We start from the raw sequence: 24110 nt of genomic DNA, 5'->3' as shown, positions 1-24110 counted from the left end.
ACCGACGCTGCAGCCTCCTCCGTACATAGGTGATGTGACATAACCTCTGGGCTATTTGGTTTCTATATACATTTTTAAAAGCATCGTATAATTAACAAAAAAACTTGTTCTGATGAAAATGACCAAACAACCCACTTTAATCATACAACCAGCAACAGATTTACAGTCTACTATTGCTAAGGTCTTTATTTTTTTGTGACATGATATATTTTGTTGTCCACGAAAAAAAAAAGGATCTATTCAAAGCCTGTTGTACGAGAGTAATTGATTTATGTTTACAAGGCAGGTAACATCCATTGAAAATGTCATCATTTGCAAAGTTGAGCAATTTGTAACAAACTGACTTCTAAACATTCAACACTTGTATTGTGAACAAAGACCAAAGAAGTAGCACTTATGGAAAACTGAACTTTTATTTCATTGAAATTATTGTACAAAACACATTTAAAGTTTAAGGCATATATTGCACAGACTATTGAGAAGTTTTGATATAAAAAGAGACATTATCCCTTAGTCGTAGGTTTAAGGCACAGCAGCCAGACTGCTAACGGTCATGATTCACAACATGAACTTGAAAAACATTTTGAATGCATTTGGCTGTGAAAAGAAAAACAAAAAAAAAACTATACAGTTTGAAAGTTCATGCCTATACAAACAAACAAAAAAAAATACGACTGAAAATATTTACACACATCATCACATTGTCTGTTCTGATTGAAGCGGCACTCTGCATCTAAAATCACAAAACCTTGCAATAAAACAAAACAAAACAATGTCTCATCTGAAGCCAGCCATTTCCAGTATAATAACCGATAAGGTGTTGTCACAGTGGCATGATGCAGTATGAACAATAAAAAAATCACTTTAATACTTAGTATTCTACATGTTACCCAAGCCTGACAGGACCTGTGGAAATTGAGGTATAAATGCACATCAGTTTAGTGTGTACCTGTGTAATGAGAAAAAAAAAAAAAAAGGGGAAAAGGTCCACCGACATCCACAGATCAATAATGGCAGTGATGGGCGACACAAAAAATTATTTAAAAAAACCCAAGTGGAAATACAAGAGGAGTGTTTGAGTTTATAAATCTACCATGGAAAAGTTAGTTTTTTTTCTTCAGACATCAGACTTTTCCTTCCGTCTCCTCAAACATGCAAATAACCGTTTAAACTCAGCACATCTCAAAGACACAGGTAAACATGACAGTATTAAATCCTGCTAAGGTATTGTTCACATGGGAATTAATCCACATGATGCTACTGTTAATAGAAGTCCAGATGGCATGCAGCCATATATTGTGGTTCGTGCTAAGACAGTTTCATGGAAACTACAGCTTTGTGAATGATTTAAAGATGGAAAGAAACCATTTCTAAACACAGATGGAAAGCACCGATGGGGAAATAAAATTAGTTTAATGCTCTTGGACCCTCCTGGTTAAAAAAAAAAGAACCAGCAAATTTGCGCTATATCAGTTCATCTGCTACATTAGCTTCATCAAGACACTTTACTCATGTAAGACATTCAGGTTTGAAATACAATGCCCAAGTCCTAACATCCACATCGACAGGGAAATCAGGATAATTCATATTTCATAAATATGAGGATTTAACATATAAAGTGTGCAGCACTAGTCGCCTTGACTCCCAGCGAGTGTAACGTTTCAGCTGAGGAGATGTAAGAACTTGATGTCACCGGGTCATCAAGCTGCTCACCTCTCCACTCAAATTGATTTCTGTAACAGATCCAATGTGACCTTCTCTCCCTCATCCTGTCTCCTCAACTAAAGTCCCTGAAATACATACACGACTGATCAGGGTGGAATAAATAGAAAAGACCTAACTGCTTCATTTTCAGCGAGAAAAACAACAACACAGTGTGACCAGTTTTATAGATCAGAAAAGAAAAACCCCTGGAATGACTCACAAGGGCTAATTAATCCATTTGGTTTTTAAAATGCAGGAAGATAGATGGGGGAGGGGGAGTGTTTATAGCGAGACATTCAGTCCGGCTTGAGTACAATCACTTTCCCTTCTATTTATCTCCAGGGAAAAAAAGTGGATGTGGTTGTGTGAGGGGGAAAAAATAAAGGGAAAAAACAAACACTTTTTCTCCTAGAGGGGAATGAATGACAAGCAGCTAAGGTAGGTATGAATGTCTTTTGTACATTCATCAAAGTCTGGTTATGCTACTGAAGAGGCTAACTGACTGCTGGTGATGGAAATTACCCCGACTGGATTTTTTTTTCTTTTTTTTTTTTACAATTACCGGATATTTTTATCTTTTCATTCATTATCGTCATGTGGAAAAAGATGTGAACCCCCCCCCCCCCCCGCCCAAAAAAAGGTACATAATTTGACTCTAAACTGAGTACTGTTCATTGTAGTGTTCTTACCAGCAGGTGCCTCCTTATAGAAAATATTTAAAACAGCAAGTATATTGTCCGTTCAAAACTTTTTCTGAGTTCATTGGTCTCCTTTCATTCCCAGTTTCTTCAGGTACACACTTAATGACAAAAAGGGATAAAGATACATTCTCCTATATACATTGTTGTCCAGCCAAAGGGAATGACCTGGCCTCTCTCCTCCAATCATATACATGCATCTATAAAAAGAAAAAAAAAAAACTCCTAGTTAACTATTTCGCTCACTGTGTGCAGGCTGTGTTGTGGGCCCCAGACCGTGCTGATGGGGGTCTGCACCACTTGAAGAGAGCTTGGTTGTCTGGTTTCAGTGTGGACCATGCTCCAAACGCTGGGCACTATCGCTGAATTTCTCTGCGTGCTACTGCTAATACTGCTAATGCTATTGATGCTGCTGCTGGAGGAGGAGGAGACTTGAAGAGGAACAGAAATGTGTTGAGAAGCCTGATTCACGAGAGAAGTGATCGTGGAAGTGATCGGGGCTGAAGAGTGAAGAGAAGTTAGAGCTTCTGCAGTAGGGAGGACTGAGGTGTGAACTGGGGATGTTGATGAAGCTGCGGTTGACACAGGTGATGAACAAGCGACAGGGATTAGGGGGGATTTGTGGAATGGCAAGTAAAGTGGAACTCCTCTGGGGGCCGCCTTAACAACCGCTACACCCTGCGCTGAGGACTGGCTTATAGCAGTGACAGACGTGGAACTTTGCTTGGCCGAGAGAAGGACTGGTGTGGGCATAGAGGCTTGCCTTGTAGCTGGGATCGAAGGAGATGTGGTGAGCAGTGGGGCTGAGGTTGGAGTTGACGGTGAAGCTTGGGGGATAACCGGAGCAACAGCAAGTTTCTCAGAATTTGGTTGTACCAAGACTGAGGCAGACACGGGGATAAGGAGAGGCTGAGTCGGGCTGGAAGATCTGGCAGGATCCTTGTCCAAGGGGCTCCAGATGATTTTATTCATCGGAAGAGGGGACAGCCGTGGTGAAGATACTAAAACCGGAGTTGGGACTGGTACAGAGGCTGGTAGTGTGGGAGGCATCCAAGCCTTTACTGAAGTTACAGGTGAAGCTGGAGCAGCCATTGCCTTCTCCATCAGACTTTGCACCCTTGAAGGATCCATGACCTGCTGGTTGTCCTCTGGAGGCGGCGTGGGTCCCATGTCACTGCTGTAAGCCTCCACAAGTTCACTTTTTGAAGCCTCTGCAGGTCTGCTCTGGCTCTCCTTGAGTCTCTTTAGGTTCTCCTGCTCCGCTGCGCGCTGCAGAGCCGCATCCACAAGGAGCCTTAAGTCACTGAAGTCCTGCGTGGGGAACAGCTCGGGAGGAGTCGGGGGAGGCGTGTTAAAGAGGCCACTGGTAGGGCTGGCTGCTGTTGTGCTGGTGAGAGAAGCCCCCTGTTCCTCCGCTTCCCTAAGCAGACTCTGCGTATCTAGTCTCAACAGAGCCTGGACTGAGCCCTCCTTGCCAGGGTAGCCCGCTCCCGTCAGGATAGCTGTCGCCGTGCTCCCGAGAAGGCTGAGGTCCAATGTGGGAGCGGAGCGGATGACAGAGGGACGATGTTGAAAAGAGGAGGAAGAGGTGGAGGAGTTGCTGCGTGGAGAACTGGCTCCATCTCCGTTAGACTCGTTTTTGCCGCCAACCTTGCGGGAGATGGTGAACTTTGTGGGGTCTTTGCCATCCTTGCGAAGCAAATCAGGGAGGAGACGACGGCGTGCATTGATGAACCAGTTGCAGATCTGGGGAAAGAGCAGACGTTTTTGGCATTAAAAAAAACTGACAGATTGCTTAGATGGATGTTTTCTTATAAAAAGATCAAAAGAAAGTGTTTTTTTATTTTTTTTTTTTTACATTTTCCAGATTCATTTTCTCCCCCTACAGCTTCACAAGTCAAGCCTTGCATCACAATCAAGCTTTTAAAATGTCTTGGCTCTGTGATCTTAACACACCCGCCTACACACTTCCTTCATCTCAGCTGTACACGAGGCCTTTTTCACCCCCTCTAGTGGTGTAGCCTCCCACACAGGGATGAGAAAAAAGGAGGGTGAGACAGACAGAGATGAGAGCCCTCAGACAGCTGGCAATAATGAAGCTCTGGGTAAATATGCTGAGCCACAGAGAAACCAGCCAGAAGCATTCCAGTGAACCTACTGCAGAACAAGAGGCTCCGCCTTATGATGATCTGTGATGTCTCCACTAATGCTCAGCATGTTTACATGCACAGTTTAGTTAAGCTATTGCAGCGTGATTAAACTATTTAATTGGACTGCTCTCCTTGTCTCAGTATGGGACAATGGGGCAAAAGTGTGTCTGGATTTCTATATGTATTTGTTCGACTTTGAGAAATTCAAACGTACACTTCCTGTATGACTTACATGTTTACATACATTTTAAAATCCAGTTTTAGTCAAATTAATACAATACATTGTCTTTTTATAACTGCATGTAAACATTATGTTAATAAAAGAAAAGACTGTAGTTCTAACACTTGAGAGCTCAATGATACATTTCAAGATTGAGGGGGGAAAAAAATAGTAATTTGTTGAAGCGATGTCTTCTTTGACAAACAGAGGATTAACACTGAACATTACTTAGATCTTCATTATAGGGAAAGATCTGTTCTGTGCTATTGCATATTTAAGAATAACAAAATAATAATGAGGAATTTGTGAAATATAAAAACTGAAATGGCATTGGCAGTTATTTTAGACTGAAAGATTTACTTCATATAAATCATCACAAAAAATGTAATGAATGATCACAAATTAAGACGTATCAAAGCAAAAAAACTAACAATTAACAGAAAAAATACCCAAGAGAATGACGAGACAGAGAGCTCCACAGTGTCAAAGAAGGATAAATTAAATTCCTCTGCTCACCTGCAGCACAGAGAGGTTGGTCTGGCCTGACAGACTCAGTTTCTCTTGCTCTGACGGGTAGGCATTGAAGCGGTGCTCGTACAGCCAGCTCCGTAGAATCTGCACCGCCTCCTTGGGCAGGTTGCCGCGGCGACGGCGCTTCCCAAAGAGCCCTCTTCCTGACAGGTCGAGGGGAGAGCCATCATCGCTGTCGGACACAGCAGAGGAGTGCTCCTGCTCCGGGCGATGCTCGTCTTCCAGAGCTGAGGGAGGGGAGGCAAGAAGTCAGTCGAGCTTGTTACGGATACCAACTCACGTCATTTAATTAACGTGCTTACATCAAATCTGTGTGTCGTCTGCTTTAAAAAAGCCGTTGATCAGTGTAAATATGTTTTTGTTGCATCTTTATTCAGTAATGCATGTGTGTGACAGAGAGAAGAAGCCATTTATCTCATTTGAAGGTTTTACACTCGATGTGGGATTTTATTCACTTTCTTTCACAAAATAAAAACCACCACTACTTTCTCACAAAACCAGCAACTACCACGTGAGTGCACAAAAAAATCTGAACAGGTTACTAATGGATAAGTGTCTGACCTTGTCAGTCCAATTATCCTGCCTTTTTCTTTTTTATAAACAAATCTATACTGAAGTTAAAGAAAGTTTCATTTTTTTTTTAACAATGGCCCTGGGTTAGAACTTGTTGGATTTTCTTCTGTCACTCTCTGGTTGGCCACAGGACAGGATTTCCACTCAAAATGGAGTATGCCTGATCCCAGGGGTGGGTCGCAGAATGCAGTAAATGTCTTTCTCTGGGGCTTGGTGAAACCTGACCCCTGGGGGCAGCGCTTGTCTTCACAAAGAAGATTGTGTGCATATCAGCATCACAGTAGCCAGTGGCCCAGGAACCTATTGACCATGCAAAGGAGGTCGTTTTCACCTCATGCCACTTGGGCTCTAGACTGCTGCAGCAGTTGACAAATCTTTTGAATCCTGCATTCCTGGACAACGAGGGAAGTCCTAAAGCAAGTTAAAGAGGGGGGACAACACATGAGGACAACACTTTATTTCCAAATATAAGCAGAATATCTGATAATGCCTAAAATTGAACTGTAGGTCCGTAGTTTATTGATGATTGGAAGAATTGCTGTGATTCTTTATCATTATTGGCTGCTGTTTTTTTAAAATCACATTTTGTACAAATCATCAGAGTTAATAACAAAATAGTTTGTTTTGTTTTTTAAGCTGCTACTATAAACTGGCAAGCTGAAAAAGGAAAAATAAACGGTTATTTGATTTTACACACACAATTAAAAAAATATTCCTACAATGGATTTTAGTGATATCACCCAGTAAAATAAAGTTAGGCTACAGGGTATTTTCACAATTTCTGGATTAGATTAAATCTTTTTGTTTCTGTCTGATAGTATGATCAATAAAGTTTGAGTCATTCAACAGACACACTCATAGGTTGACAGACATCTCAGAGTCATAAAGAGAAATGGTGGAGCCCACAACAAAGCTCAATTCCCACAAGTCTGAGCACTGGATAGACATTTAAAGGTTTGCCATGAAATACATACACCCATTAAACCCGCGATTGATTCAATTCAAGCCAAGACAAATTTCAGACAGATGTGTGCTTTGTATAGTATGCCATGTCGGCTAAACATCACACTTGGAGTCATCTTTTTTTGTATATACTTTGTTGCTCTTGCACACAAGCAGGCCTGTGACCCTGTGTTGGGAAAAAGTGGGAAGTGATTCTAATGTTCAAATGTTTTTTAAAAATGGTCGAATCAAACTGGTTTGACTGTTCAAAAGTGAACAAAACTTTTTCTGAACAGGCCGAGCCAGATGTAAGAGTTTTAATGTGAACGTCAGTCAACCACACACTAAACATCAACTTTGAAGACTAGCTCGCTTTGTCAAAACCATTACGTCACACTTAAACACAACTGACGGCCGCTAAAGAAAAGACCTGTAAAAAGCAACAATGTAACATTTAAAAAAAAGTGACTAAACGACGAGCTATTTTAAATTAGCCATCTGGAGCGCACAAAGGAGGCAGGCAGAAAAACACAGCCTCCCGCATGTCACTCCGCCAGATGGACACCATGCCTGCCTCCACAGATAACTAGCTGGCTAGCTGTCCCTCCAAATTTGAACACAAACACACGCTGCATTTGCTCGCAACAAAGAGCCCGCATGCCAGGCTTAAACCAACAGAGAAGACACGGCTACAGGCGGACACACACTCTGAGTTATAACCATGCAGGGTAGAGATACCAAATACAAAAAAAAACTCACCTCGTTTGAATGCTTTCATTCTTTGTTGATGGCTCGCTTGAAAACGCGCAGCTGTCCAAGTTGCTTGCTGTACAAAGCGTGCCCGGGGAGCTTGAACGATGGTTGACACAACGCCACTTTCTTCCCAAGGAAACAGAAGGTGTTGCGCTTTTTTCACAGATTTACACACGTCGCTTTTTTTTTAGGAGTTCCGCAGCCAAGATATCGTTTCACCTGGTTTCCATTTCTCCCCTCGCTTTCTTGCCAGGAATAATGTTTTCTGTTTTGTGTCGCCTGAACCTTCTTTTACCTGCCCGCAGCAGCAGCGCCAGCTTTTTTGCCAATCTTGACAGTCGCAGCTGAAAAGATCCCGCCTCATCAACAGCTGTCAACCAATCACAAGCCTTTTTGACGCCTCCATTGCAGCCGTGAGCCAATCACACCGCGTCGAGAGACAGCAGACAGACTCTGTGTCTCTGTGATTGACGGGTAAGAACCATTTCATTCAAGGAACATCGCAGTCATTCAAACATTGTTATTTTCTCGACACGGCTGAAATTCTGCTCGGTAAAACAGATTAAAGCGCGTTTAAATGTGGCAACACGGTAATCTTAGCAGCAAGTGTGGCCCGTTTTTATTCTAAAGTACGGGAGACCGCTACACGGTGTGTTGGACCTTATGTAACGTTGTGCAAAATGTTCTGGTTACATAAATCATAAACGTCGAATACGTCGCTGGTGACCACATCTGCACACTTAGTTTTATGAATAAGTTATCTCGACACACTGTCCAGAGCGATATTTGCTGTGGTAGTTACGCTATGCAATCTAAGTTAGTTTCATTCTTGAAAAATGGATAGTTGTTGCAGAGGTGATGCTTCTATCGTCTCTGCGAGATTCCCTTTGCAAAATGAGCGGGAGTGTAGATTTAAAGAGCTGTCACTGTTTGTGCTGAGAAGGCAGGAAAGTAAGTCAAATAACGCAACAAAATAAAAAAAATAGCCTATTAAAAGAAACATTTAGTCAACAAGCGGTATCCTCATGCAAACAGTAAATATGGTCACCTTGTTGAGAAAGTATTCTGTGCCTTTTATTGAGTATTACTTCTTTTCATTATACATTTGAACAACTTTGAAATCGTAGATCTACAGCGCTGTAAAAGATGAAGATTTTTCAGTCTGTTTTTTTATTTACAGAGGACGACTTTAAAGAAGCACACAGAGGGGGGGAAAGAAGAAGCAGGAATTGGCTATTAGTTCCATCTTAATATCAAAACAACCCTTTGATGCAGTATTGCACATACTTTAAATGTTACCAGAGAGAATGAATTCAGGACAACACACCCACTCACTCACAACTTTGTCTCAAACAATGCAAAACGTTTACAGCTACCAAACCACACAAGCCCTGACATAGGCCTATAGCCTATAGAGTAAGTTATCCTATTCTTTTAAATATGTGCTATGTCCATAAAATATATACTTTGATTTCATATGAGCTGCCCCTCACCACTTTCCCAGTTACATGCCCAATTCAGTAGAATAACACAGATATGCTAATGAGCTTGTTTTATGGGGGGACTGAATTAAGGGAGGGAATTCACTGTCATCCCAACTTAGAAAAACCTATGCACTGAACTGCTTCTCTTGATTCATCTCCTCGGGTCGAACCTTCATTTTCAGGCCTGGAATTCAGAGAAATAACTTCATATAGCCTACTAAAATGTTGAATCCCATTTTGAGGAAAATAGGAAATATAAAAAGGTACATTTTTTGGCCATACAGTTAATAAAAGAAACATTTAAATTTCTGCTGGCTTAACAGTTAAACTACGAATTTTAACAAATGTCTGAGTGAAAACTTATTTCACAGACTCAAACCAATTTGAACCGTAGGCTTCTGTATTTAAAGTAGGCACATTAAAGAGGGAAGCTGAATACAAGTGTTGAAAAACCAGTTCTGAAAGTGAAGCCTAAAAGAACGAACGGTGCTCAAGCAAAGGCTGACAGTCTTGACTTTAAAAGGCCAATTCTATCAAACCACTATCACCTTGAAATCAATGGCTTTACAGTCACCACACCCCCCACAGTGCAGCTGTTTCAAACATGGATAACCCATACCCAGGAAATAGACCTAGGTGTGTCCCAGTGATATCTATGTGTGTATTGAAGAAAAGCCTTGTTTATATGTATGAGATGAGCTTTCTTTTCATTCTTTGAGTATGCCGCTGACATCTCTGTAGATGTTTTAAACATCCAATTTTTTGAAGAGCTGGAGAAGCAGCTTTCAGTTTGAGTTGGGTCAGACCATAGAGCTACTTTTTCTTAGCGTGTTTAAGATGCCAAATGGTGTTTGATGTGCATTCAAGACAGGTACACACCTACAGTTGGTGTATGGAAGGGTTTTTGAAATTATGAATGTTGAGAAAAAGATGTGATGAATTTGCTTTAAGCTCTCAATATTCTTGCAGTGGGTAAGAGGGAGATTTTTTTGTTTTCACAGCATATGTCTTCAAGTGAGCATGTATTAACATTTCACAATTTTCTTCTTAAGACATTTTACTTAATTTTAAGTGTGTCAAACCAACCATTTTTTGACACCGTGCAGATGATTTCAGACACAACTTTCTCCCTAGCAATCAGAAATCAAATCAAGCTAACGACAGTGTTGGGCTCACACAAAAGGCCTTCAGGTGCTAACAATGCTCTCCACACCAGTCAAACGGAGCGGGGGCATTGACAGCCACCAAGGAACAGCCTTTTGACACCCCTGAGCCATTTTCCTCGCAAAGAGTCTTCTCTAAACATGCAAACGCAACAGCCAAACAAAGGCCTGCCATCAAGAAAACCTCCTGCAAAGACAAGAGTAAGAATGGTGGTCATCAGGCCTTTCCGATTCAAAGCCCCTGGGCTGCATTTTGGAGGTCACAGCGGGTGAGAAAGAGACACTGCAGCAGATAAAGCAATGCAGTGACACTGCTTAACATAACTAATTAGGAAGTGGAGGTTAGGGTTTGTTTGCCTACCATTTGGAAGAGACCAAATGTGAGTGACGGGGAAAAGTCTGTGATTCATGTAAGAGCATGTCTTTTAGTGTTAAACCCTGTAGGATTTCTGAGGCCTGGGGTCAAAGTTAAGTGAGACAAAGAAGAATGTAAATGTGTCTACATGTGTACCCATCACAGGGCAGGGCTGAGGGTCGCCCTATAGAGTGAATCCCATTCCATTGTGTGCACACAGTTAACTACAATGTAGTTTATCTTGGGTTGGAAACTAACCACTGTCGCCCCCTTCAGGTCAGAGAGAAAACTCACAGGCAGACTTAAGGGGAGGGGTCCTGAACTCTCAAAAAAGGCAATGAGTGTTGTTGTTATGAAGGGCAGTTCTGTTTTAAGCTTCCTGGCCTGTGCGTATCAAAATGCTAAAATCTGTAATACAAACAGTGCTGTGGCTATACTCCATCTATTTTCACAGTAAGCTCTGTTACCGTTGAATTCCCTGCTTCTGACATAATGAGATGAATCTGAAACAGTGAATTCATCTTTGGCTTATGAGGTCTTCCATGAAAAGAAAAAAATGAGCAAGCAGCGTTAAATAAATGATGAAAACACAAAGACTAATGTACGTAATGCTTTTAATTAGAATTTGTTTTCCTTTGAATAAAAAAGTGCAGGTACTCTGGATGATGTTCAATAAGGGGAAACAAGAATGGTAACAAAAAAACCGTAGATTTTGTTGGATTTATCGAGACAGTATAAAAATGACACGTTCATATGTGTGTATGGTACATTAACAAACTATTATCCTGCATACGTAGCCTGATGCATTGCCTTAATAAAAGCCCTAGATTAATTGGAGATGTTCTGTATAAATGGAATAGTTTGTGAGGTTAATAAAAGCACTTAAAGAAGCATTAAAGTGACGAAAAACAAAACAAAATCCTGATTGAAATAATCACAGATCAGCAGTTACAGCACAAACAGAGAAAACTAAATAATGGGACAGAGAGAGCAAAGGAGACTTAATAGGAGTGGAAGGAGTCTCCACTTCAAAGAAAACAAAACGTTCAGGAATATTGTGGCCACTTTTATATTCACATGCTAGGTGATCTTTTCTATTGGACTGTGCCCTCTTTCAAAACCATTTACCCACTTCCTGTCACCACTCCTTCAAATCTTTGACACAACAAAAGTCAGATGGACACACATGTAAGAGTTAATTGCTAATATATATATATATAAATACCCCTTCAAAGCTGACTTTCAATTTCATCATACCAAAAATATTCATAGTAAGCAGATCTAGATTGATTTTCTTGATACAAAACAGAAGGTTAACAAACTAATGAAAGGAAGACGTACAGAGGTTTGGGTTTGTCGTGTGTGTGCAGTGTGAGGGCTGTGGATGTTGTGTGTGCAGTGTGTTCAATGGCCACAAGGGGGTGTTGTGCAAAGCTACAAGATGGCCAATGATCTGGATAGAGAGGAGGACAATGGGAGACAGAAGAGCATTAGTATTTGCTGTCTGTCTACTTAATACATCTTATAGCCAAGTAGAGGAGCATTTAAAACAGTCTTCATATAGATTCTTTTGGATATAACCGTCATAGTAATAATATCGTCATTAACAAGTGTATGATATCAAGAGTAGGAACAAGAAATGACAAAGTTCATCAGCTGAGGTTTTCAATGGCGGCCTCGAAACCAGGAGTCTCTTGCTTCATGATGATCCAGTCCAAGAAAGTTCTTGTTTTGTTTCCTGTTTTGTCTAATAAAAGTTTTGATTCCATCAGGACCAGCCTATCACTGTATGAGTGTGACAAAAATGCCCAAATCAATCCCCCCCCCACCCCCCATATCTGTAGGAGTTTGATCTCTCCTTCCCCCACCTCCATTTATCTCAACTCACAGTACCTCATTTGCAATGCAAAAGTTTTCCTCTCTTTGCTCCAAGTATTTCAAGGATTCATCCTCACTTTGTACTTCACTTCACTTATCTGTCTTCTGATCCTAAACACCTCTCCCCCCCCTCTACCCCCCACTGTCTCTCTCAGAGGCGGGTCTGGGCCTCAGGGACGTAGATTTCGATGCTGTCTGCACTCTCTGTGGCAGAGTTCTGGCGAAACGAGGCCGCCTTTTTAGCAGCCAGCAGACGCTTGCGAGCCTCTTGTCTCTGCTTCTCTGCTGAGGCCGAAGAAGAGGTGGAAGAGGAGTCGGCGCTCTTCTCACGGCTCAGCAATGGGCGTCCCTTACCGGGCTTCTTTGTCGCCGGAGGGTCCGCATTCTCTTCGTCCTGGAGTGTCAAGAGTGAAGCATTACAGACAGGAGGAGGACAGAGAGAGAGAGCAGTGTGTAAAAGGGGGGGAGAGAGAAAAGAAAGTGCGACTGTTATAAGAAAACTGGCTTCAAGATGTCCTTATTTGTTTAAGCAGGTTTTGGCAGACAGGACTTTGACGGACAAAGACAAAACGCCAGTGCTGATTGTTTTTTTTTTCTTAAGCTTAGTTTTTCAGCGTTAACAGAAAGAACACAAGTAGACAGCTTGTAAGAATAAGCAAACATTAGGAAAAAGAGTCATTGACAATGACAATTTCAGACATGAAATGGTTACATGAATTGATGGACACATTGGATCAAACTAAAAGCAAAAAAAAAGCATAACAACACGACATGAAGCAAGAGCCCCCCCCCCCCCAGCTGAAAGGATCCATACATGTACAACACACAGATACTAAGACACATCACAGTACAAAAAGACAGAAAGAGTTAGACACATTGACACACACAAACAAGTAGACAGACACAAAGACCTTCAAGCAGAGAAGCTGCAGCAACAAGACTGCATCTTAGCCATGCTTCACTGCAACACACACAGTAAATTACACATGCATGCTCAAAGCAGGGCTTTACATTTAAGAACACACCAACGACAGCCCTCTTTGAGATGAAGTTTCCCATGCATGCCTAAAGGGATCTCTCCGGTCCCTTTGTATTGGACGGGGAGGCCCTGTTAGAGTCGATCCCACGCAGGGACAGGGGAAGTCAAAAAACAGGGGAGGTAAAAAAGAGTGGGAGAAATGGTGGTGGTGGTGGGAGGAGAGAGGCCGGTTTCGGCGGCTTTCCTACCCCAGCCAGGGCACTGGGCAGCAGGGGTGGGAAGTACCTTCCGCTCAGCGGGCGACTGGACAGCCGCACACTGTACGGGCTGCCAGTCATTAGACTTGAGGTGGTAGAGCTCGTCGAACTTGAGGCTGATGTCCTCGATGGAGAGCTGCAGCAGGTCCCAGAAACCAGCCAGGTCCTGGTCAGTGGGCCGCGGGTTGGCATTCACATTCTGAACAAAAGATAGAAGGAAAAAAAATGGAGAAAAGAGACAAGGGATCTATGTATTAATCTAGAAAAAATACAAAAATACACCACCATAAAATAAATGCTAAAAAAATAAGTAAGCCTAAAGATGCATTTCTTTCAAATGCCTACTGCTGTCATCCATTTAGGAAATAAATGAGTGTGACTACAAAACCGTGTATATTGGTCTTACAACCTAGAGGCCTGGTTGTTCTCAAACATAGTTTTGTTTTTTTTAAAGTCTTGATTGTTTTATACTTCATGTGTGATTTACGTGATGCAGTGTTACTTGTTATATTGGAGAGCATTCAATGCCTATATAAGGTCGAGTTGAGAGTACAGAGATGACAGTGAACGTGTGGAAGCAGATAAGGAATGACATTTCTAAATGTCCTCCAGCAGACTGAAGCCAGGGAAGGTACAGGTCATGTTCAGCTTCTCACACACACCCAGACTTTTAGGGTGCCCCCCACATAAGGAATTATGTACCATCTTATTAAACAATTAGAATGTTACATCTCTACACAGAATTACTTACATTAAAGGTGCACTACGGAGTTTTGGTAGAGAAATGTGAAAGTTGGAGAAATGTAGAGATTCAGTGGTATATGTTAATTACTCCATACACAAACTGTCCTCAGAGGAAAATTTGGTCCCTGGAACACTGTTTGAAGATAAAATTATACGCGAGAAGTTGTGTTGGGGGGGCCGCAACAGTGAAACTGTAACTCTCCTGGTAGCCTTTTAAGCTCCAAACAGTGTTCAGGGACCCTTTTTTCCTCTGAGTAAAGTTTGTGTATTTAGTTCAGAAAATATAGCATAGATTTGTTTCACTTCTCCAACTTTCAAATTTCACTACAAAATCTACATGGTGCACCTTTAACTGGAGATTTTCTAGTTCTGCTAATTCTATTTTCACCACTAGAGGGCACCATGTTACAGCTCAACTCTTTAGTCAAACTGAACTGCACACAAAATTAAGGATAAGAACATAGCTGCTTTTATAATTGTGTTCATACTGAAAAGGTTGTTTAAGCCCTGACTTAACATGTGCAATCAGTTGAGAAGTTGAGGAATGCAAAGTTCTTCACAAAAAGACAAAAAAACATAAAAACCATTCAGGATCCAGTGTCGCTTAAAATGCCCAACAAGCTAAACCCTCTCACTTGTTTACAAACAGCTACGTCTGTGTTTATTGTTCGTGCCAAGCCTGCACAGATTGTCCGACGGATATAAAGTAAATCCTGATCTGACTACTTCTACTCTAACATACCAAACTGTGTGTAATGCTCCAGGCAGACTGTCTTTTTGTTTGTTCAGGCTCAAATCTTTTGTTCATATTCACAGAGCTGTATTCACTGCTGCGGTGACCAGACATTTCAAAACAAGAGTGCGACGCTGCTCTCCTGCTGTCATGCTAACGGACAAGTCTAGGTCAGGTTAACAAGAGGAGCAATTTCAGGTCATAGTTATTTTTCCTAACTGACTCAGCGCACAAAGCGGATTGGCATATCTCCCGTTTGCCTTCTGGAGAGTCATTTGTAGTCATTGCAAAAAGCAGTCAAATAAATGATACACTCATACTACACAGAAGGCGTAGACACCTTATGGTACCTTTATTTGAATGTAGATGAAACATTAACTGTAGATTTGCTGAGCTGAGTCTCGACCATTCTTCTACATGAAACTTTCTCTTTGAGGACTAAACCGTTAGAATGAAAGTATTCACAGTTCTTTAAAGTCTTTATATGTGATTTTTCACACTTAAATGTAATAGAAATCAAGTATATCCTCTGAAAATAACTCTGTGAGTCATGACTGTCTACAATGGGTGTAACACCCGAGTCCCACTGTCTGTGATGTTTTCAGAGTTTTCAGAGTCCTATCTTCAGTTTGTTTACATCGTCGGGACGGCCGGCTGACTCCTCCCCTCACGTATAAAAGTTGTTTAATTGAGGGACTAGAGAAAAGAAGAATAACATACTGTACTCACTGCTTAACTGTGTTTCTAGATCACGCTCATTTCAGGTAAATTTACATGCAGTGTGAAGATACGAGCATGCTAACACAACAATGCAGAGCGAGTTGTTTTGGTTTCATGCTGGTGCTCAAGGGCGACATCTACTGGATCAAAAAATCACATATAAAGCCTTTAAACAACAAGGCTTTGACAGTGTTATTTTGTCTGCTGAATACTCTTGTGGTGTGTTCTTTAGTTTGAACGGTTACGCTCTAAGGTATTTTGTTCTGTTGAGCTTGTAAAGAAACTCTTGATTAACCAGCCATGTTTATCTGGCCATGTGATGTGCAGTATAAAGCAATTTCTACTAAAACAAGTCACCTGAGATGAATGGCTTATTGGCTTATTATAAGCTCCTTGTAATTGTGTGCTGCCACCATGCCTTAGTCCTTTTAGTTGCAATAAGCAACAAAATGTACACTACTGTTTTGTGTTAAATATTTGTATGTTTTCCATTAACATTGGGTTTGCTCTGGTTCTGCAATACATAGGTTTGTAAACCCAGACAATCGCCCTGTAGAGTGGAAGCGCCACAGAAAGGCTTTTCATACACACCAAGTTTTGATCACACAGTCCTCGGAATTGCTTGAACTTCTTGGATATGAGGAGCTGAGCACTTCCTACTGCACTGCGAACCTTCCCCAGCACTGAAGAGAGAACAAAGATTATAACACATGAATTTGTGACAAAAAGGATTTTAGGAGTGGCATTTTGTTTCTGCTCTACTCAGAAAAGCATGCAGGGCACAAAGAGACTTACACGTGACAAAAAGGGAACAGGATTCTTTGGCTTACATCTGGAACTCTGCTTTGATACAAAACCAGCAGCTTACTGCAGGTGTCTAAACATTTGGCAATGAAATGCCAAACCAGCTCTACGGGGTGGCAGGAAGAGGATTACAGTGTATCGGACAATATTATCCTCTTTAAGGCATCTAAGCTTATATAGATACTCGGGCTGTCTGTAGGTCACTGATCACTGTGCTCCATCTAAACTGGGACAAACATCTGCGCTGACAAAATGTGGACTCCTATCTGATCACTGGATTGCAAAATGATAACAATGTGATTATAGTTTGCTGATCAGAAGATTTAATTCTGACTACTTCAAAGTCGTACACATACACAAAAACATATGGACTCACTATAGTACACGGAGCTTCTGATATGAACTGAGCATCCAAAGCCGTCCCAGTGTTTGTTTGTTTGTGTGTGTGTGTGTGTGTGTGTGTGTGTATGTGTGTACACTGCTGATGTTGAAGCTCTAATCTAATCTGGTGGTTTAATCAGTTGCAGAGTAGATTTGTGTAATTCTGGGGATTACAGGCCTGCTTGTGTGTCGTAACCCCAGGTATTACCGCCTCATCCCCTCCATGCTGTGTGTCTGATAGATTGATTGTAAGGGTCGAGACAACGCCCTTACAACAGATCTCAGTTGTACGGTTTGTGTCTCCAGACGGCGAACAGATTGGGGCTTCAAAACTGCAGGATCTATTCAGAAGGTCTGCTCAGCACTATAACTGCACATTTGTCTTTGTTTTGCTATTTTTAGGGCCAGATATCTTATTACTTAATCATATCATGAGTTTACTTAGATGGACGTTTATTATGCTAACATAAGAGTCAAACTTGTGTGCAGAGACAAATAATAGAATTAAACCTCTCTGGAGATGCTTCATCGCAGCCTTACCCTCCTCTGAGATCTGGTTGTCTTTGGTCTCCTGTTCCATCTGCTGGCACCAGCCCTCCATTCGTCCAGCCTCGGCCTGCAGCAGCTTAAGGAACCAGTGTCCGTCCCTCCGACACAGGGTCCCCCCTCCTCCGCTCTGGGGAACACTGCTGTTGCTGCCGTTCCCGCTCTCCAGCCAGGGGTCTGGAGGCGGCAGAGACGAGGGGTCGAGCGCGGGGTCCAGACTTTCTGAGAAGGAGGAAGAGCTACTCCGTGTGGTGGAGCGGTTTAGGATCTGTCTTGGCGGTGGAGGTGAGGTGGCGCCACCAGCAGTGTCACCATTGTCTAAAGAGTCCTGTCCGGGAGGGGAGCTCATGGATTGGCTGCCACTGTTGACCATGATTTTCTTCTCAGGGTGTTTAGCGTTGATGATATGGGTGATGATGGAGATGTCTGGTGTGTCTGAGTCTGTTTCTTGTTTTGAGGCCATGCTACTGGAGCGACTGTTCCTGAAAATAAAACAGGGTTAAACTGTTATAGGTGGGCCTTCAAGTACAACAGAAATTCTTCTGCAGTTTTTGTAAACCGCTTTTGTGTGCGGATCAGTGAACGAAGAAAACAATGAATTATTCAAGAATGATGTCAAAGTTACTGGAACAAACACACAAGTGCCAACTTTTGATTTTGAGTGTTTCCTGTTGGTCAATAAAGATACAATTACACAGGGTCGATCAGAGACTGGGCTTTGTGCTCCATGATAAGAGTGCACTCAGTCTGGACTCAGTCTAGACTCATCAGACCTCTAACTGTGAGACTGACTTCTTTGTTTTTAAGTGGAAAATGAAAGAACAGGCTGAATGAATGTTGTCTCAATCTAGATTTTTGCCATTTCCTGTTTTCAGGAAATGCTTCCATGTGACGTCTTAGTAAGATTCTGAAATACTTTTAACCCATATCAGAAGAGGACAAAAACAGCAAACCACTGGAGAAGCACAGGGAAAGCCATATTTGTCCAAAAATAAATCACATTGTCACAAAGCACAATTATGTGTACAGCATTAATATCAACTTGATTAAAAGGATGTAAAAAGAGAAGACCTCTTGTTCTACTGGGTTTGGTTGATAAAATATCCGTCAGGGGACAGAACAGCTGGTACATTCAAAAACTAAATAGAGCATGGAGAAAAATTGAGAAATGAGTTGTACCAGAGTTTCCTAGCATTCAAAACATCACCAGCAGAGAAAAATACTAGAAGAGTCTAAATACCTAATGCTCATGACAGTTATCTACTGGAACAACAGTTGAACAACACACAAAGAAAGGTGAACACATTCACTTTACTGTCACATTGGAAAGATCATGTAAAGGGGAAAAAGTGAGAGCGGTATGTATGGCTATAATATAAATTCCTCACGTTGTTACAAGGACAGGAAGAGGACTTACTGCCACCCGTCCTCCACCTGTACTCCGATGGACTGAAATTTGGCCAAAGGCGGGGTTTCCTCTCGTGGAACTTCCTGAATACAGTCAACCTTAAAAACACATCAACAATGAAACGACAACAGCAATTTATCAATGACAAAGTCAGAAACCTGACTTCAGAAACTTAAATATTTTGCAGCTGTACAGCTGAGTGAGATTCTTTATGGATACACTGAATCAAAAACAGAAAAATATGTAAAATTTTCTTTGCTTGGTTTTCAAGTATGCATTATGCATTAATGGTTACCCTGAATCAGGGGTAATAATAATAATGTGCAGGGCCTGGAAAATAGAGAAAATGGCTGTTATTTCAGCACCCACACGACACAGATTTATGGTTGAGTGGGACACACAGATACGCATTTTCTGCTTTCTATACTTCAGTATACAGCCAGCTGTAATGATAGAGCCCTGTTCACCATAATGAGACCTTTAGCTAGTAAGCACATTCTTGAGCTCAAAGTGAAACACTCATACATGGGCACACACCACAGATGTTAAAAATGATGTTTTTCATGTAATAGAGCTCAGTAGGAGGTATGAGGTCAACTTAAAACACTGAAAATAGATCCATCTTGTCTGTGCCACTCTGATTGAGCTGCATCAATCCTTTTTTTTTTTTACTGCCACCTACCTGTATGCCAATGGAGGACAGTTTCCGCCTGGGTACTGGCGCCACGAGAGGCTCCTCTGCTACTAAATTCCCTTTATTTGATTTCAGGCATTCATGCTGGATGACGGCGTCGCTGGTCTCAGTGGAAGCGTTGGAGGTGGTGGGCGCGATTGGCTCTCTTGGTATCGCGATGGGAGTAGGAATTATGTGTGGAGGGCGGGGGATACCACGGGCCAAGCTGTTGGCACGGTTGCTGTCAAGGCTGTCAGAAGAGTTGCTGTGGGCGTGGCTCGACTGGCTGTTGACCTCCGACCTCCTGTCCTGCTGGTCCAGGTAGTTGTCCTGGGCCGACTCTGTGCTGCTCTGCACGGTCACTGAAATGTAGGGCTTGGAGGTTGTGCGGGGGGGCACTGGTGGAGGAGCAGACTTCTTACAGGTGGTTATGCACGTAGAGACTGTTGGAGAGAAGAGGGAAAGAAGTATTAAGGGAAACGATTAAAGCGATTTGTAGGTATGCAAATGTTTAAGCAAATGTTTGTGGCCTCATCAGGTTTTAGAGTGAACATAAAAAATAGGTAGAAGTAACTTTTTACAGCTTGTCCAGAGCACAATGCTTCAAACATGTGATTCAGCAGGACATTATTGCAGAGAAGCTAAAAGAGCAGCAGAAGCCGAGAAGCCTCTCTTAAAGCGTAAAATCAAATCAGAGAGGAAACTGAACAAACATACTGTTCCACACAGCTGACTAAATGAAATCACACTTCAGAGCACTCAATCATGAGACAGGGGATGACATAAGAAGGGCAATTTGACGTCCATCTCTTGTACCAAATATGGCTGAGAAGACGAAGATGGGCATTTGAATTTCCCTCGGGATCAATAAAGTATCTATCTATCTATTTATCTATTTATCTGTTCCACTCCCTAATTCCAGACCAAATTGGCCCACTGGCTTTGACTGAAATAATAAAGAGGTACATTAACCACACGGGACAGAGGCCGGAAAAGAAGCACTCAGGCAAATCGGTCCCGTAAGGGAGATGATCGCAACAACTCGATGACTGGTGTTAGTGTGCTTCATGTTATATATACTGATCAGAGTCTGGCTGCTTACTTCAATTCTTACACACACCACAGTATACACAGGATTAAAAATCTAAAGCTGAGCACCTCACAGTGGGAACTTGGGTCCCTTCTGTGCTCAGTCATCTGCTGTCACTATCAGCAGAGCCTCTCACTCATCATATCTATTAACCACATTTTCTTTAAGTCTGCTTAATAGATATAGCTAAGACTGTGAGAGAAAGTGTCAGCGAGAGCAGAAAAAAGTAAGCAACAGTGAGCAAAAAGAGATGGAGCTAACAAGTGTCACAAGCAGGAGCACATCACAACTGGGTGTAGTTTCCTGAACCTGCCTTTAGGGAAGTTAAAGAGTCTCTGATACCTTCCACCTAGAGACCATATCAATCCCATAAGACTAAAAACAGAGTGTGATGCTGGACCTCTAAAACCTATAACCTGAACAGGGTTTTTTTTTGTAACCAGGGATCCCTTGAACAGATGCTTTATTTGACACCACAGTGGAAAGTTTGTGCAGCAACAGGACCTTAAAGGAGAGTAGGAGGAACAGACTGTATTTTTCATTCTGATCAAATAAAGAAAAAACATATTTCTGTTGAAAAACTGACTCACCTTAAAACGGATTAACAAATTCTAAATCTTTTTGAACATTGTGCTGTAAAGTCTTTGGACCACTTTTGTAAGTGGCCCATACTTTCCCTGCAAAGCTTGACCATTGTGTACCGTGTGAACAATAAACCCCTGTTCCAGAAATCAATCAGATGGCATCAATTTCTTTGCAGACACCAAAACAGATTGAATTACTAAGAGAGGAAGCTACATGATGACATTTGATTAGCCTATAAATAGTGTGTTTTTGTCTCATGGGAATCCACTGAAGGTTATGTTTGAAAATCTTGACAAGCCATCAAGGGTTTTTGTAAAAGCCTTGCAGAAAACATGTGAGGTCGTGATAATAAAAGCTCAGACAAAAGGACTGTTGTTCCCTTGTAATCCACTACTTAAGTTTTTTTTCTTAAGTGTATGAAACTCATGACCGCACTCTTTGTGCTGAAACTCTCTTTGAACTGTGAGTTGTCACACGGCTGTCAGTGGTGGGGAAACGGATCAGGCTTGATCCGCGGATCGATGGGAAATGTACAAACATGGTGCCGCCTATAATAATAAATACTACCATTAAATCCCTTTGCAGAGTCTCAGTGACAACAAGGCAGTACGTAGACCCGCTGTACAAATAGGAAGGCATTTCAGTCGTTCAAAATACACAGGTATACGCTGCACAGACACACACATTTGCTTGATGAACGGTGTGTGTTACGTGTTCAAATGTTTTGTCGATTACATCAAACAAGTTATTCACTCTTTAAAAGGGGAGTTCAGGGTTCATCTCACGGCTTCTATCATCAGTATTTTTGGATTTGAATCAATGTGTAGAGCCTGTAGTGAAAAAATAGAGGATCTGATTCATTATTCAGATTCATGGAGATGTATATTGATTTTCAGTTATGTTTAAATCCCCAGTTTGAGTCATGTCTCGCTGTGGAGTTGAAAAGTTATATCATAAACGTCTTTTTGGTCTATTCGGGGGGAAAAAGGTGATCCAATCCGTAGTCAAAATCTGTAATCAATCTGAGATGTGTGATCCATAACACCAGTAGCTGTCAGTAAGCTATCAAGAGTTGTATCAGAGGGAATTCAGTGTTTCCCCTAGGTTTACAGCGTTGGGGGGGGGGGGGGGGGGGGGGGGGGAGCCGACATGCCGACACAGCGACACGATGACACAAACACTTGAAGGAATCTTGGTGTTCATGTGTTACTTTTAATGACAGCTGTCCTTTTCTATCAGAAAGGTATCCTTAAATGATTTCTTTCCCTGATTTCCGACTCTATCCACTATCCTATCTCTACAATAAAGGAACAAAAAGCCCAAAAATAAATCTTAAAAAAAAAAAAAAATTCTACTTAACCTCCAGGGGGGGCGGGGCCGTTGGTAATGGTAGGGGAAACACTGGAATAAACTGCACTGAAACTGTCTGCAAACTCCTCTTAAACTGTGTTCACACAGAAAGCTCTAATCCTCAACTTCAACTTTTTGCTCGATACAATTTTTCCAGTTTAGCTTTTCTCTTTACTTTTTAAATGTGGCCTGCATTAGACACACATGTGATCTGAACTGACCCCCATGCGCAAAAGAGGAACAACAAAGATGTCACACTAAGCACGGTTTGAAAGAGATTATTTCATCATAGTCAGAACTGATCATCTTCCACTTCCTACAGAAGTGTCATCTTTAGCATTGAGGTAACTTTTTTGTTATTTTATCTCTGGAATTACTAAAAAAAAAGCAGTCTATTGTATTGTGTTTGCAGTCTACTATTGGCTGATATTTCACTGAAAGATCATCCAGTCCGTTCTAGTTGGGTTTAACGAAAGCTTTAGTGAGCTTCGCATAGTTTGGGGTTACCATTCATAACAAAAAAAACAACAACTGATTCAACCAAGAAAGTCTCTCACGGTTGACCATTTTCTTTAGTTGCCCTTTGCAAAATAAAGTTGGGCAAACTTCAGACAGTCTCTACTATTGAACAATGTCCAATCCTCTTCTCTTTTGTAATGTTTTTACAGTTAATACCTTCAGCCTGAACTACTGATACAGATTTCTTTTCAGGATAGAGCCATAAACTAAGTGCTGCCCTCGATCCCTCCCAGCTGAGACAAAAAAAAAGAAAAGAAAACTGCTCCCATAAGTCACATTCTGTGAGGTGAAAACAGCCACATCAACCGAGATGACACAAAACCACACCCAAATAAGATAATATCCAGGACCTTTTCTTTCATATCCAACTCATGTACATCACAAAGAGAAGACTGGACTCCACTCTTTTGGATTTCTAGGCCTGAACAAATCATAAGGTGCCAATAAAAACACTGCTCCACATGTATCATGTAAATGCCAGTTTCTTAGAAAATCAACGTCTGTCTTGATAGCTCCACATTTAATATTTATAGACAATAAACACCATGCAGGTCAAAAAGTTTACCCCTGACATCATGAAGAGAATAAAAACATGTTTCATAATGCTCAGTGAAACCCAGAGCTATCATAAACCCAGAACAAATTCTACAAGACAGTCGCACAAACATATTTCAAGAAATCTGCAGTTTAGCATCAGTCATAGTGAAACACCACAAGACTTTAACCGTGGATTATCCCTCACCCTTTGACCACCATTGCCGCCTTAAGAGAAACCTGTTAAATAACAAAAGGCTGAAAAACTTTACACAACCTTAGTTACATGTGAAGGACTCCTAGTCCCAGTAGCCATGATGTGAATTAATTTTTTAT

General features: G+C 41.6%; 2 protein-coding genes across 6 annotated transcripts in view; both read right to left on the bottom strand.

Moving 5' to 3' along the window:
• Positions 1-394: 394 nt before the first annotated feature.
• Positions 395-7993, bottom strand: LOC132977498 (mucin-2). The gene is made up of 3 exons (XM_061042108.1): positions 7578-7993; positions 5289-5530; positions 395-4148 (listed from the first exon to the last, which is right to left on the bottom strand). Exons 1-3 carry the CDS (start codon positions 7594-7596, stop codon positions 2628-2630), a joined length of 1782 nt encoding a protein of 593 aa, XP_060898091.1. The 5' UTR covers positions 7597-7993; the 3' UTR covers positions 395-2627.
• A 3177-nt stretch (positions 7994-11170) lies between these two features.
• The window catches only part of dlgap4b (discs, large (Drosophila) homolog-associated protein 4b), a 114126-nt gene continuing 101186 nt past the window's right edge, over positions 11171-24110 (bottom strand). For 4 of the 5 annotated variants that reach the window (XM_061042122.1, XM_061042123.1, XM_061042124.1 and 1 more), the window contains 6 exons: positions 19706-20139; positions 19033-19121; positions 17610-18097; positions 16476-16567; positions 13716-13886; positions 11171-12845 (listed from right to left, as the gene is read on the bottom strand). In XM_061042122.1, the coding sequence (XP_060898105.1) occupies positions 12603-12845; positions 13716-13886; positions 16476-16567; positions 17610-18097; positions 19033-19121; positions 19706-20139 (1517 nt within the window). In that variant the 3' untranslated portion in view covers positions 11171-12602. Of the gene's footprint in view, positions 12846-13678; positions 13887-16475; positions 16568-17609; positions 18098-19032; positions 19122-19705; positions 20140-24110 lie in introns of all 5 variants that reach the window. The other variant, XM_061042125.1, reaches the window with a different exon arrangement.

This window comes from Labrus mixtus, chromosome 7 (assembly GCF_963584025.1).
Source record: "Labrus mixtus chromosome 7, fLabMix1.1, whole genome shotgun sequence".
Taxonomy (NCBI): Eukaryota; Metazoa; Chordata; class Actinopteri; order Labriformes; family Labridae; genus Labrus; species Labrus mixtus.
This window is presented reverse-complemented; position numbering and strand designations above follow the sequence as displayed.

Excerpts from the sequence above, each read along its gene's own strand:
- LOC132977498 (XM_061042108.1), bottom strand. Across the intron at positions 4,149-5,288 it reads CCAACCTCTCTGTGCTGCAG|ATCTGCAACTGGTTCATCAA; the intron begins GTGAGCAGAGGA and ends CTCTTTCCCCAG.